We start from the raw sequence: 12306 nt of genomic DNA on the forward strand, positions 1-12306 counted from the left end.
CAAGTTCTTACAGTGCAAATGGAGAGAGGGATAATCAAAAGTTAAAGAGGTGCGAATTGTCTCAAACCAGAACAGTTAGCAGGATTTTGCAAGCCCAGGCTAAATGGTGAGGGTTGCATGTAATGTGACATGAACCGAAGATCCCAGTTGAGGTCATCCTTCTGGGTGCAAAACATGGCTATCACAGATCATGTGAGACTCACATTCTATGATGGTCCAGATTCCCACCATAATGGAGAGGCTCTTCATTGTGGCAAAAATTCCAGAAATGACCAAAAATCCTAAATACCATGCCTGAACTTGAAATTTCCCATTCTCAGTGGGGTAGCACTGTAGTCAGGCCAGAGTTATTGTCTACATGATTCACAGAGGCCAATTAATTCGCTTGCTGCTGCATAGAACCGGGATTGTTTTGAGGCCAAGAGTAGAAATCCAGAAATTGTACATTAGAACACACAAGGGGATGTCTGATTTGGTGGACATTTTTGGGCGGTCCTTGAAAAGGTAAGGTACCTCTTTGAATATTGCCCATGGATGAAGTAAGACCTTTTGGGAGAGGTAAAGCACCACTTGGGGTTGTTAACATTAAACATAAGTTCATTGGAACTGTTAGGCTGCCACAGAACTGTCCAGCCATCAAAAAACTGTCCAGCTGTCAAAGAACTATCCACCTGTTAAAGCACCGTCAAAGGATTGTCCAGCAGTTAAAGAACTGGCAAGGAACTGTCAAAGTTGTCAAATCTGTCAAGGAAGGGTCCAAGAACACTAGACGGATTGGCGTGGAGGGGGTAAGGATAAATGGCTATGGGTGGGGGCATGGGTTTGCAGAAAGGGTCTGAAAGGCCATGGGGGAGTGGATGTTGAGGGCAAAGGTTGGCATGAATGGAGCATATGGAAGGCTGTTTTGATTTTAATCTTGTAGTTATTTGAAGATAGTGCTAGTGTACAGAGGCAGACTTTGTGCCCTGTCTGCCTCTGTGCTCAACAGATGCCTCACTCATTCCATGGACACCTGCCTCAACTCCTTTTTCAACCCAAATCCACCTGCCCCCAACCGCCCGTCTACCAACTAGAACTCTGACTTGTGAGCAGGCATTTTAAAATTGTGGGTTTGCAGAGTCAGGAAGTCTCCCACCCAAGGCACAAAACTCTGGGCCACGATTTTTGCCCAGGATCTAGATGCTGCAGTCTGATCCTCCACCCTCCCCGCCTCCATTCCTCACCTTCCAATGCTGCCGATGCTCCTGATTATTCCCATTTTTAATAAAAACAGCCCAAAGCTAGGCAGCTAAACCCCACTTTTACTCCCACACATAGCTGCATGGCAAATTCCTAATTTCAATGACTGCCACATTGCAATCAGCCATGCATTGTCAGCCTCCATCTCATGAAGGCACACATTGTGATAGCTGGACTCTTTTACTTTGTATCTTTCACAACCAATGAGAGACATATGTCTGATTGGTCAGGGCTAAGATTCAAATCCAGTCGCTGTTTCTGAAAAATACAACAGATAATTTTGTTTTGTTTTTATTCCAAATCAATCCAATCAAGTCCAATTCAGAGTCTCAACAAGTTGAGACGTTCCCAATCCAAGCTGACAAGACAGGGCTCCCACCTCCAGTCTTGGATTTGACCTACATGATCCAAGCTGATTGGAGTAGATGTAGCTCCTCCTCCAAGGCTTTATCTCATTTGTATCTTAGCCAAAAGGCCGAGATGCCGCTCAAAGCTATCTCAGTTCCTACCCACAAAAATTAAACAAGTGGTCGGAAATGCCAATGGTTTCTCATCAGTTCCTCCTTTTATATGAGTATGATGGTGGAGAATTGGAAAGCTCACTCCGGTTTGCAAATGTACTTGCACCCCCCACCCCAGGCCAACCCTGGATCACTGTAATCTTTGTTCATTAGCATGATAGATGAGATAATATTAAACATAATGTTTTGTCATCATGGCTGCAGCATACTGGGGGATTGAGGAGGCTGAAAGAGTTGCACGTTTTCCAGGTTTGGGAGCCCAGGCTTCAAATGCTCTGCCAACCAGAAGGACAAACAGTAAATCTTGAGAAATGACTGATATTGGTCTGAACTGGTCTTAGAATCATAGAATTCTTACAGTGCAGATGGAAGCCATTCGGCCCATCGAGTCTGCACCAACTGTCTGAAGGAGCATTTATCCAGACCCTCTCTCTACCCTATCCCCGTAGTTCCACTCTTTTACAATGGCTAATTCCCCTCGCCTACACGTCTTGGGAGACACTAAGGGGCAATTTACCGTGGCTAATCCAGCTAACCGGCACATCTTTGGACTGTATATCTTAAAACCAAATTCCAGTTCAGACCAGTCATTTCCAAAGATTTATTGGTCTTTTTCCTTCTGGGAAAGACAGTTCAAAAGTTTGGCTGGAATTTTCCAGCCATTTCCACCAGCGGAATCTTCAGGTCTCATTGACAGTGAATCCTGGTAGTGGGTTTCTCAGCAGCAGGGAGTGCATACAATGGGTAACCCCTTTGCAGCGACAGGAGCAAAAAAATTGCAGTGCAGGCTAATTGTGGGCCTCCTCCACCGTCACAAAGCATGCCATGGTGGTGGACGGAAAATCCCGCCCTGATAATATGTAACAACACAGATCTCTGAGGAAGAGACTCCTGCTCTCCCACCTTTCCTGATTCCTTTCTCACATTCTGCACCTCTTACCCATCTCACCATTATCTACTTCATCATGTTGGCTTTAAATTATTAAAGAGGGTGGGAGACATATAGTGGGAAAGTTGCCTTTGTTGTAAGGGAAATGTTAAGGCTTTGGAACAGGGGATAAAAGTAAGCAGAGTGATGCGATGAGTTGTTATGGTATTTGATAGAGTGATGGAAACAAGTAAAGTGGTCGTTTCAAAAGAGAATTGGATATATACTTAGAAAGAAAGGTTTTGCAGCATTATAGGAAGAATGTGATGGCGGGGCGAATTAAAATAGCACTTTAAAAAAATCAATAAGGTATGATGGACCAAATGGTATTGCTTTGTGCTGTATGGTTCTGTGATTCATTGGATTATTCCAAAACAATAATTAGAATGCAGTCAATACGTAATATGTTTCCCAGTGCCCACACACAAAATGTTACTTTTGCCTGTGACAGATCACTCACTTAATACATTGCCAAGCAATCATTATACTAATTGGCATTATTAAAGACATTGAGGAGCACTAATACAGGGATATAAATTTCTATGTGAAATTCAAAGTAATAATTATATCAGATGGGTGGATCCTACTGAATTTTTTGTTTCTTCTTCCCTGCGACATTACAAAATCTCTTTAAGATTAAAACGATCAGCATTGCAGCAATTAGAAACACAGACAGGAACACGGCAACCACGTCTATGCAATAGTAGGCGTACCAGGGGAGGTGGTAAAATTCAGAGCGTAAATGGGCTGCCCCTCTGTGCCGTGCCACGTACTCAATCCAGAAAACAGCTCTCCGCATTGGAGACTCCAGTTGGTCTCTGTGGAGAGCAGACAGCTGCTGCATGTTAGCCCGATAGGATGTGTCATTTATGACTTCATTGAGCGCCTGCAGTAGATCCGTTGACTGCATGGTCGCAGCGTCAACCATTTTGGCCGCTCCTCGGACTTTAAGCCTAATTAAGTTGTCAAACTGGTCGTAAAACAGAGGGAGACCAATGATTGGCACCCCATGGTAGATGGCTTCATAAATTCCATTTGTCCCACCATGCGCAACAAAGGCTTGTGTCTTAGGGTGTCCCAGCAGATCATTCTGAGGGATCCATTTTACTAGTAGTGTGTTATTGGCTATATTGGGAGGAATCTCTCCATTGTGTCTCCAAATTACTTTCTGAGGTACCTGAGCAAAGGCCTCCGCTATTTTCATTGTAATGTTCAGTGGCAAAGAGTTGACAAGGCTCCCTAGAGACATGACGATAATCCCATACTCCCCTGAGGTCTGCACAAACTCCTCAAGCCCCACAGGCAAAGGTTTTGGTGATTTACATTGGAAACCTCCAATGTACACAATGTTTGGCATGGTTGGCCTTGGAAATTCAAACACAAAATCTACTCTCATCAGCCATACATCTGCCTGGAGAAGAATAGTCTTGATGTCTATGTCTGTGCCTAGGTAACGCCTGCAGGCTTCATTGTATATAGGGTGAATAAAAAACTCAGAAATGAATAGCTCAAAGAGATGCTGTAAAACATTTTGAATTCTTTGGAGAAAACTCATCTTGTCTGTCAAACGTGACCCCCGTAGAGGGACGTAGGAGAGTGGTGATGGAGCAAAGAGGAAATGAGCCTCTCCCCTGGTGATCCATCGAACGTTGTAAACCAAAGGAGCTCGCAAATAATAGGCAAGCATTGAACCGATACCAAGAGCGGGATCCGTGAGTACTAAGTCAAATTTTGCTTCCTCAAGCTGTTTCAACAATTTCTCATCTTCAAAAATTCTAGTAATGAACTCTCCAGCCCAAAGGTGCCATTCACGCAGGAAGGATACCATCTGATACTGGACCTGAATAAAAGCCCAAGGCGTAAGGCCACGTCTTAAGGCTGTCAGCAACTTATGAAGAAAATGTTGTATTCCGCTTGAATCATCAAAATTGGTAGTTCCACCCTGCAATTGGACAGTGATTGATTGATAGAGATCAGGACTCTCTTTGATGTACCAAGCCTTTGACGAGTAAAGGGTAGTAATGTTGTGACCACGGCATCTCAGTTCTTCAATTAGAATCTTCATGTTGATCCAATGACTTCCATCAATAGGTACGACCAAAATCTTAGCTCCATAAGTGACAGGGGAAGAGAAACTGATGATGGCACCAAGAACACATGCAATCTGCACTTCATTCCTCAATCCACAGTAGCCCATTTTCAATAGAAATGATTTGTAGGACCTGTAGGAGAATTTAACAGGAATGTTATTGATCCATTATTAAATTGGCAAATATCTGGTTCACTTTGCTCATTCACTCCAATGAGGTCCTGATCTATTCAGAGTCTCTTCATCATTTCTCTCTTCCCGAGCCTAGGACTCAGAATAGAAAAGCATCCAAAATCTCAACACTGCATGATATTTGTCTCAATATTTAATTGTATAGGATCAGTTTTACTAGAGTTTGTTCAGGAGATGTTTCTGCAACAATGTGTTTTTAGAAGTGACAAGGGAACAGGCCGCACTGGATTTGCAATAAGTGGCAATCCAATATTCATTCATAACAGTGGTTAGCATCGCAGCCTCACAGTGCCAGGGGCCGAGGTTCAATTCTGGCCTTGGGTGACTGTGTGGAGTTTGCACATTCTTCCTGTGCCTTCATGGGTTTCCTCTGGGTGCTCTGGTTTCCTCTAATAGTCCAAAGATATGCAAGTTAGGTAGATTGGCCATGTTAAAACTGCCCTTTGGTGTGTCAAGATGCGTAGGTTAGGTGGATTGGCCATGGTAAATGTTCAGGGTTACAGGGATAGGGTAGGGGTGTGAGGGGTTGGATATGAGTAAGATGCTCTTCCAGAGAGTCGGTGCAGACTCAATGGGCTGAATGGCCTCCTTCTGCACTGTAGGGACTCTATGGTTCTAATATTGAGACATAATCTTATAATTAACATGGAAATGAAGAAGCATTTTTCACAAAAAAGTTAGTAGCAATCTGGAATTCTCTCTCCCAAAGGGCAATAGACATTGGGCAACAATAAAATCTTTCAAGGCAAAGATATTTTAATTTTTGTTTCGTAAATGTATTAAGAGAAATGGAGCAAAGTAGAGATAAGCCATTGTTTAATTAAATGGTAGAACAGGCACAAGAGGCTGAATGGCCTACTGCTGTTCCTGTGTTCTTCAGATCCAGCATGGCGTATAACCTCAGCTTTCCCACACCCAGTTTCTCTCTGTTGTTCAGCTCTGTGAGCTGCAGTCTACCTTCATCTCAACTGGGACTCAATTCACCTACTGGCTCTGACTTTAAGCATTTATATTCTTCCATTAACCTACCAATGGATGAAATTTATACTACCATTGCTGATCTGTACCTTATCTGATATCCTCCCTCCTTTATCACAGTCTTTGTTTTAAAAGACTTGACATTCATTGAAACCTCAGTTTATGAGATAAGTTACTGTCGGGGGGAAAAAAAAAATCCATAACACTTACTCACCATTCCCTGCTGCAATTCACTGCCTCGAACTATCGAAGCAAATTCCAGTTTTTACCATTCCTCAAGTCAACTGTCTCTGCCACTGGGGACCAACTTTCTCCAATCATACACCCCCAGTTGTCTCACCCCACAAGCACTTTGTCAGTCAACAAGCCTCCAGTCACCAATCACCTCATCTTAATTCATTTCCTCATGCACCACCCCCCAATCCATAACAGCCTTAGTTACGAGTGCATAATACACTTAGTTACCACAATGCCAGCACTACTCTCTTGCCCCTCTCCCTCATCACCTATCCCCATTATCAAGATCCCTCTCCATCACTCCTCCCCCATCATCCCTCCACATCACCCCTCCCCCATCACCCCTCCTCATTCACCCTTCATCCCTCTCAGCACCCCTCCTCCATAACTGCTCCTCCAGTGACAATACTCCTAGTTGGCATTCCTTTGGTTACCAATCTCAAGTTTCAATTTTTTCTAATTATATTGAATGTACATTTCATTTCAATTGGTAGCAGCAGTCAACCTTTGCCCTAATGACATCAGTGACAGGAATTCTGTTTTTTTTTATATCCTTTCTTTAGGAGATTTGTATCTTCCCTTCAATACATTGAACCAAAGGTGCAAACCATTTTTCACTCTCTTGACATGATTACTAGCTTGTGTTTGATATTAGACAGTTGACAGGTTAGTTGCCCCTTCGTTGGGTTGCTGACCCTCCTGAATTGTTGAAGAGTCTGACAGAGTGGGAAGTGTAACCCTTGGGCACGACTACCAGAAACCTGGGAGCAAATTAGGGATTGTGGTTTCCATTTGGCTGTCTACTTAATTTGCCTCTCAGGGATGGCCTCCCAATTATCAAAACCTTCCACAAGGAAGTGAGAACTGTGAGCAAAGATACATAAACATAGGGAGGGCAGGTTTGATGAGGTAAATGCAACCAACTTTTGCAAATTATGGACGTGTCATGTGATCAGACACCGTGCACTTAACTGTCATGTGATCAAATGACTTGTGACATGATCAGCTATCCAGGAAATTATCCAACCTGATGTACAACCCTGAGTTAATACTATTCCAGTCACCCCGGCCTATATTCATCCTCCAGTCACTAATGCTTTAAAATAAACTTTTTGCTTCACATGCAACTGGTGTTCCTGAACATGTGTAAATAGTTGAAAGTAAATGTGATGTACGTAGTTTTGATATAGTTGACACTGTTCTCAAAAAAGCAGATAGTATACTTGTGGGGAGGTGTACACTGGAATTCTACAGCCTTGCCCACCACAGAATTTGGAGCAAGCGAGGGGCAGACAATGGGAATGTCTGTTGACCTTGGGTGGAAAGTTTTGGTCTCATTTGAGCGAGGCCATAAAATCCCGCCTGTAGTGTCAGGGGTTAAATGAGTGTCGATTATTGGAAGGATTTCCCACCCTCTCGCTGTATGCTATACAGAGATGGAGGTGGCCCGCCATTGGCAACTGTCAATGCGTTTTCCCATTGTTTGCATCCTCTGCCATTGGGGAACACATGGCAGGTGTTATAGTTGGCAGAACCGGAAGATCCCCTCAATGGAACAGCTGGAAAAACAACTGACATATTTGGGATATCAGCAATCAGATGTCAAAGACTGGTACAGCAGACAGGTGATGTGCCTGCTCAATAATCCACATTTTATACATTGTAACACACCTTGTAGGTAGTATCAAAGAAACAGTTTTAAGTAAATAACTGAGCCATGCGACACTCTTCATGAGAAACAAGGTCTATCATGTCCATCGAACACTGGACTCTAGTTTCTGACCTCATGTAGCAGTGCAGCGGGAGAAACTTCCTCTCTCAAACTGTATGCAATCTGCTTGTCTTAGCTTGTCCTAGTCCATTCAAGGATTTGTAAATGCCTACATCTGATTTTTAACCAAAGCAAAGTATTTATTAGTCAAACATCATCTAAACACAAGCTTGAAAAAACCCCCCAAAAAAAACAGATGTAGTCAGTCTGAAGGAGTCTTGCTCTCTAATTTGAACAGTGGTATCAATAATTACACTGGCCATTTATTAATTATTGGGCCTGAACTTGCTGGCAAAACAAGGGCGGCTCTATAATATGCATGCTGGTACTTGTATGTAAACCATACAGCAACCTGTGGTGAGGAAGAGATACTCTGTGGGTTGTGGATCACCACAAGTTTCTTCCCCTTTATCCTCACAAAGATAATAGCTCACTCTCAACTCCTGAGGTTCAACAAATTGCTGTATTCCTGGTTCTTACTTTAATTTTAGGCCTTGTTTTTCTTTCTCTATTAATCTAATCTTTCTGTCTCTTTTATTTTCTCATTCTGTTTCCGAGTGGACTCTAAATCACTTGGATGGGATTTTCGCCCCACCCACCCCTGTGTTTTTCGGCAGCCGAGACAACTCACCATTGGTCAGTGGTGGGGTCTTCCAGTCCTGCTGATGTCTGCAGTCTTCTGCGTTGCTCGCCAGCCTTGCCACCGGGGAACCTGTTGTACGGGATGGCCATCGGCGGGACTGGAAAATCCCACCAGCGAAAAGGGCTGCAAAATTCACTGCTGTGTCTTTTGCTATCAATATTAATTTCTTTTTGGATATTTAAATTTTGTCAGTTAAGGCAATATCTGTCCTGTCACTTATCAAAGTCCCAGAACCCCTGTGCCCACATTGCATTATTATCCACTTACATTTCAGGCAACTTCCAGCTGAGAGGTGAGAGGAAAAGCCTAATTAACAAGGGAATGCTGAGAAATTCCCTGTATTCCACAGAATCTGGGTGATTAACTGCAAGCATTGACAGGTTAAATAAATTAAACATCAAGGCGTGTATTGCAGCAGTACACTCTGCAAAGGGTGTCATGTTGTCAGTGCTGAACCGGTGTTCAGTCTGAATCATGTATGAACTGGCAGCTGTTGGATGGAGGCATGGGTCGGGGCGGCACAGGAGTGCTGCAGATTGCCAGTGTTGAGGAGATAGGTCACTCTGGTTGCCCATCTCCCCTTTCTGGTTTTGACCGGACCCAGATGACTCCAAAGAGGGAAGATGTTCTGCTGGTCAGCAGTTATCTCTCAAGCAACATCACCAAACCAGTTTATCTATAGTCTATTTCCCACTGCTGACCATGGGACATTCTTTTACAGATTTTACAGGTGCACCATAGAAAGCATTCTTCCTGGTTGTATCACAGCTTGGAATGGCTCCTTCTCTGCCCAAGACCACAAGGAACTACAAAAGTTCGTGAATGTCCAATCCATCACGCAAACCAGCCTCCCATCCATTGACTCTGTCTACACTTCCCGCTGCCTCAGCAAAGTAGCCAGCATAATTAAGGGCCTGAGTTACCCCAGACATTCTCTCTTCCACCTTCAGGAAAAAGATGTAAAAGTCTGACATCACATACCAACTGATTCAAGAACAGCTTCTTCCCTGCTGCTGTCAGACTTTTGAAATGGACTTACCTTGCATTAAGTGGATCTTTCTCTACACTCTAGCTATGACTGTAACACTACATTCTGCACTCTCTCGTTTCCTTCTTTATGAACAGTATGCTTTGTCTGTATAGTAAGAAGTCTCACAACACCAAGTTAAAATCCAACCAGTTTATTTGATAGTAAACCCACAAGTTTTTGGAAACGCTGTTCCTTCGTCAGGTCTGTGGAAAGTTCTGATCAGAGGAGGTCGTATAAAAGCACACACAGTGTTTATGTGCCCTTCTCTGATCAGAGGAGGTCGTATAAAAGCACACACAGTGTTTATGTGCCCTTCTCTGATCAGAACTTCGCACACACCTGATGAAGGAACAGCGTTTCCAAAAGCTTGTGGGTTTATTATCAAATAACCTGGTTGGACTTTAACCTGGTGTTGTGAGACTTCTTACTGTGTTTACCCCAGTCCAATGCCAGCATTTCCACATCTTGTCTGTACAGCACATAAGAAACAATAATTTTCACTGTACATTAATACATGTGACAATTATAAATCAAATCAAATCGAATTGCTGTATATAAACTTCATGCCCCATTTCTTACACTACTGTAACTGCCTTGATTGCGAGCATCACTGAATAAAACAAGTTTTTTCTTCAGCAGCGGTGGTGAGAAACCCTTTATATGCACGGTAAGATTAGAAAGCAAGTTGTATTAAATTTAAATTTTAAAATGTTGACTTGTGTTTGAAGGAATTAAGCGACTTACCAGACAAGAAGAATAAACCAACAGTTTTGAGAAATTGATTCACGGATAGTTGCAGCTTGTGGTGTGTTGAATTCTGTGAGTTCAGTACGGAGGCAACTCTGGATAAATATATTATCCAGGCACCTCCCTCCCTGACATCAAAGGCATGAAATGCACCCAAACAAACAGAAGTAAGTCATGCTATGAAGCTTTTGAAACACAGTCTTGGAATAATGTGCAAAAGACTGTTTTCAACTCTTTGTCATCCCAGCTTAGATGGATGCTAATCTGCAAGTTCACTCACAGTCTGGTCCGAATTTTGAAATCCCCATGTTTATTTTCAAGTCACTTTATGCACTCCCTCCACCCCCGCAGGGGGGTTGTCAACCTAAGGAAATACCTGGACCATTCAAAAGCCTTAAATTCTAAGGTGGTCAGAAGCCATTAGAAAGACTTTTGAGAGCTGCCAGTTCCCACTCTCCAGTTCCAGTTGTTGGAACCTCTGAGTCTAAAATGGACATAGCAGACGTAGCCCAGTCTATTCCCTCACTACCTGAAGAAAGTGCACTAGACAAAAGAGATGAGAACCGGTTCACTACATCTCACCTATATCAGACGTAGAGCTTGAAGAACTGAACCCAGTGCTTAAACATCTCAAGAGGCTCTCAACTGCTGGTGTTCCTTGGTCCCAGAGGGGGAGGGACATAAAGATTTTAATGAGGGTCACAATGTGGACCTCTTAGAATACAAGCTTCCGGATTAAGGCAGCAATGGTTTGTCCAAACAGTGAGGCCTGCATGTGTACATTATGTGGAGTGTCAGGGTTACTGACACTCTGGATTTATACTCTGTATGAGGAAGTACCTGTCTGAGTGTTGCTGAATATGTAAAATAAATCTAAATTTACTGAAGGGTCTACCAGGCTGGGAGGAGGTATTTCAGGAAATGAACTATCGGCAGACCCCCTTCATATATCCTCATTTTCCCTCTCTTTACTTAGTTACTTGTCTTTGCTAATATATTCTTCTTTTTCATCAGTTTTAACACACCAGCATGTCCTCTTCTTCAATTTTAGTTCATTTCTAACCTCTAATTATTCATGCCACCCTGAATCTAGAAGCAGCCTCTTTTTTAACTGGATGAATTTACTCAACAACTTTGCAATCTTCTTTTTAAAGATGCGTGATCGATCTACAATCCGGTGAACAAATTTTCCACTTCGTCTCAGCAACCCACTCGCCATCTTTCTAAAATTAGCCCCTCCCCCTCCAATTTGCTGCATTTGTTTCTTGTTAGCACCAGATTAGGAAGAATGAACTGACTCCAATTGCTAGCCCATTCCTGGGTTGGCCATAGCAAGAACAAAGTACAAAGAACAGCACAGCCCATGCCACCCATTTTAACACTTAGTGAGTCCCTCATTCAAGTCTTTCATCAATCATCGATGATTTTGTCTACCTCTAGTGGATTCCACAATAAAGGGGGTGCAAATTTAGGGAATTATATATGCATCAGATTAAGGGAGATCTAATTCAGGGACAATTTATTGACAGCAATCAGCTTAAAAAGCATGTTTTTGGGATGTGGGAGGAAACTGGAGCACCAGGAGAAAACCCACGCAAGCACGGGGAGAACGTGCAAACTCCACAGACATTGATCCAAGCTGGAGATGCAACCCGGGTCCCTGTAACTGCATAGCAGACAGTGATAGTCACTGAGCTGTCGTGTTGCCTGTCAGCTGATCCAGTTTAAGCGTACACTAACAGATGTGAAGCACTAGGCAACTCTCGAAGCAACATCCAAGCAACATCCCTCACATGACCCACTGCGTGTATGCCCCTTGTTGGCCAACAAGGCGGACCAAATCACCTGTGGATGTAAAAAGGAGACATCAATAAACATCAATAGACATACAACAGGCTATACAGACATTAATGGAAGCAAGGTTGAATTTT

General features: G+C 43.1%; 1 protein-coding gene across 2 annotated transcripts; it reads right to left on the reverse strand.

Annotated features, from left to right (window-relative positions):
* Positions 1-2989: 2989 nt before the first annotated feature.
* On the reverse strand, positions 2990-4861 carry LOC145351548 (UDP-glucuronosyltransferase 2B31-like). 2 transcript variants are annotated; one of them, XM_080201142.1, is made up of 2 exons: positions 3363-4753; positions 2990-3020 (listed from the first exon to the last, which is right to left on the reverse strand). In XM_080201142.1, exons 1-2 carry the CDS (start codon positions 4751-4753, stop codon positions 2990-2992), a joined length of 1422 nt encoding a protein of 473 aa, XP_080057268.1. The 2 variants fall into 2 exon arrangements, with proteins under 2 accessions (XP_080057268.1, XP_080057269.1); XM_080201143.1 differs by lacking the exon at positions 2990-3020 and having other exon boundaries at positions 3272-4861.
* Between the last annotated feature and the right edge of the window lie 7445 nt (positions 4862-12306).

This window comes from Carcharhinus amblyrhynchos, chromosome 13 (assembly GCF_965287045.1).
Source record: "Carcharhinus amblyrhynchos chromosome 13, sCarAmb.v2.hapA, whole genome shotgun sequence".
Lineage (NCBI taxonomy): Eukaryota > Metazoa > Chordata > Chondrichthyes > Carcharhiniformes > Carcharhinidae > Carcharhinus > Carcharhinus amblyrhynchos.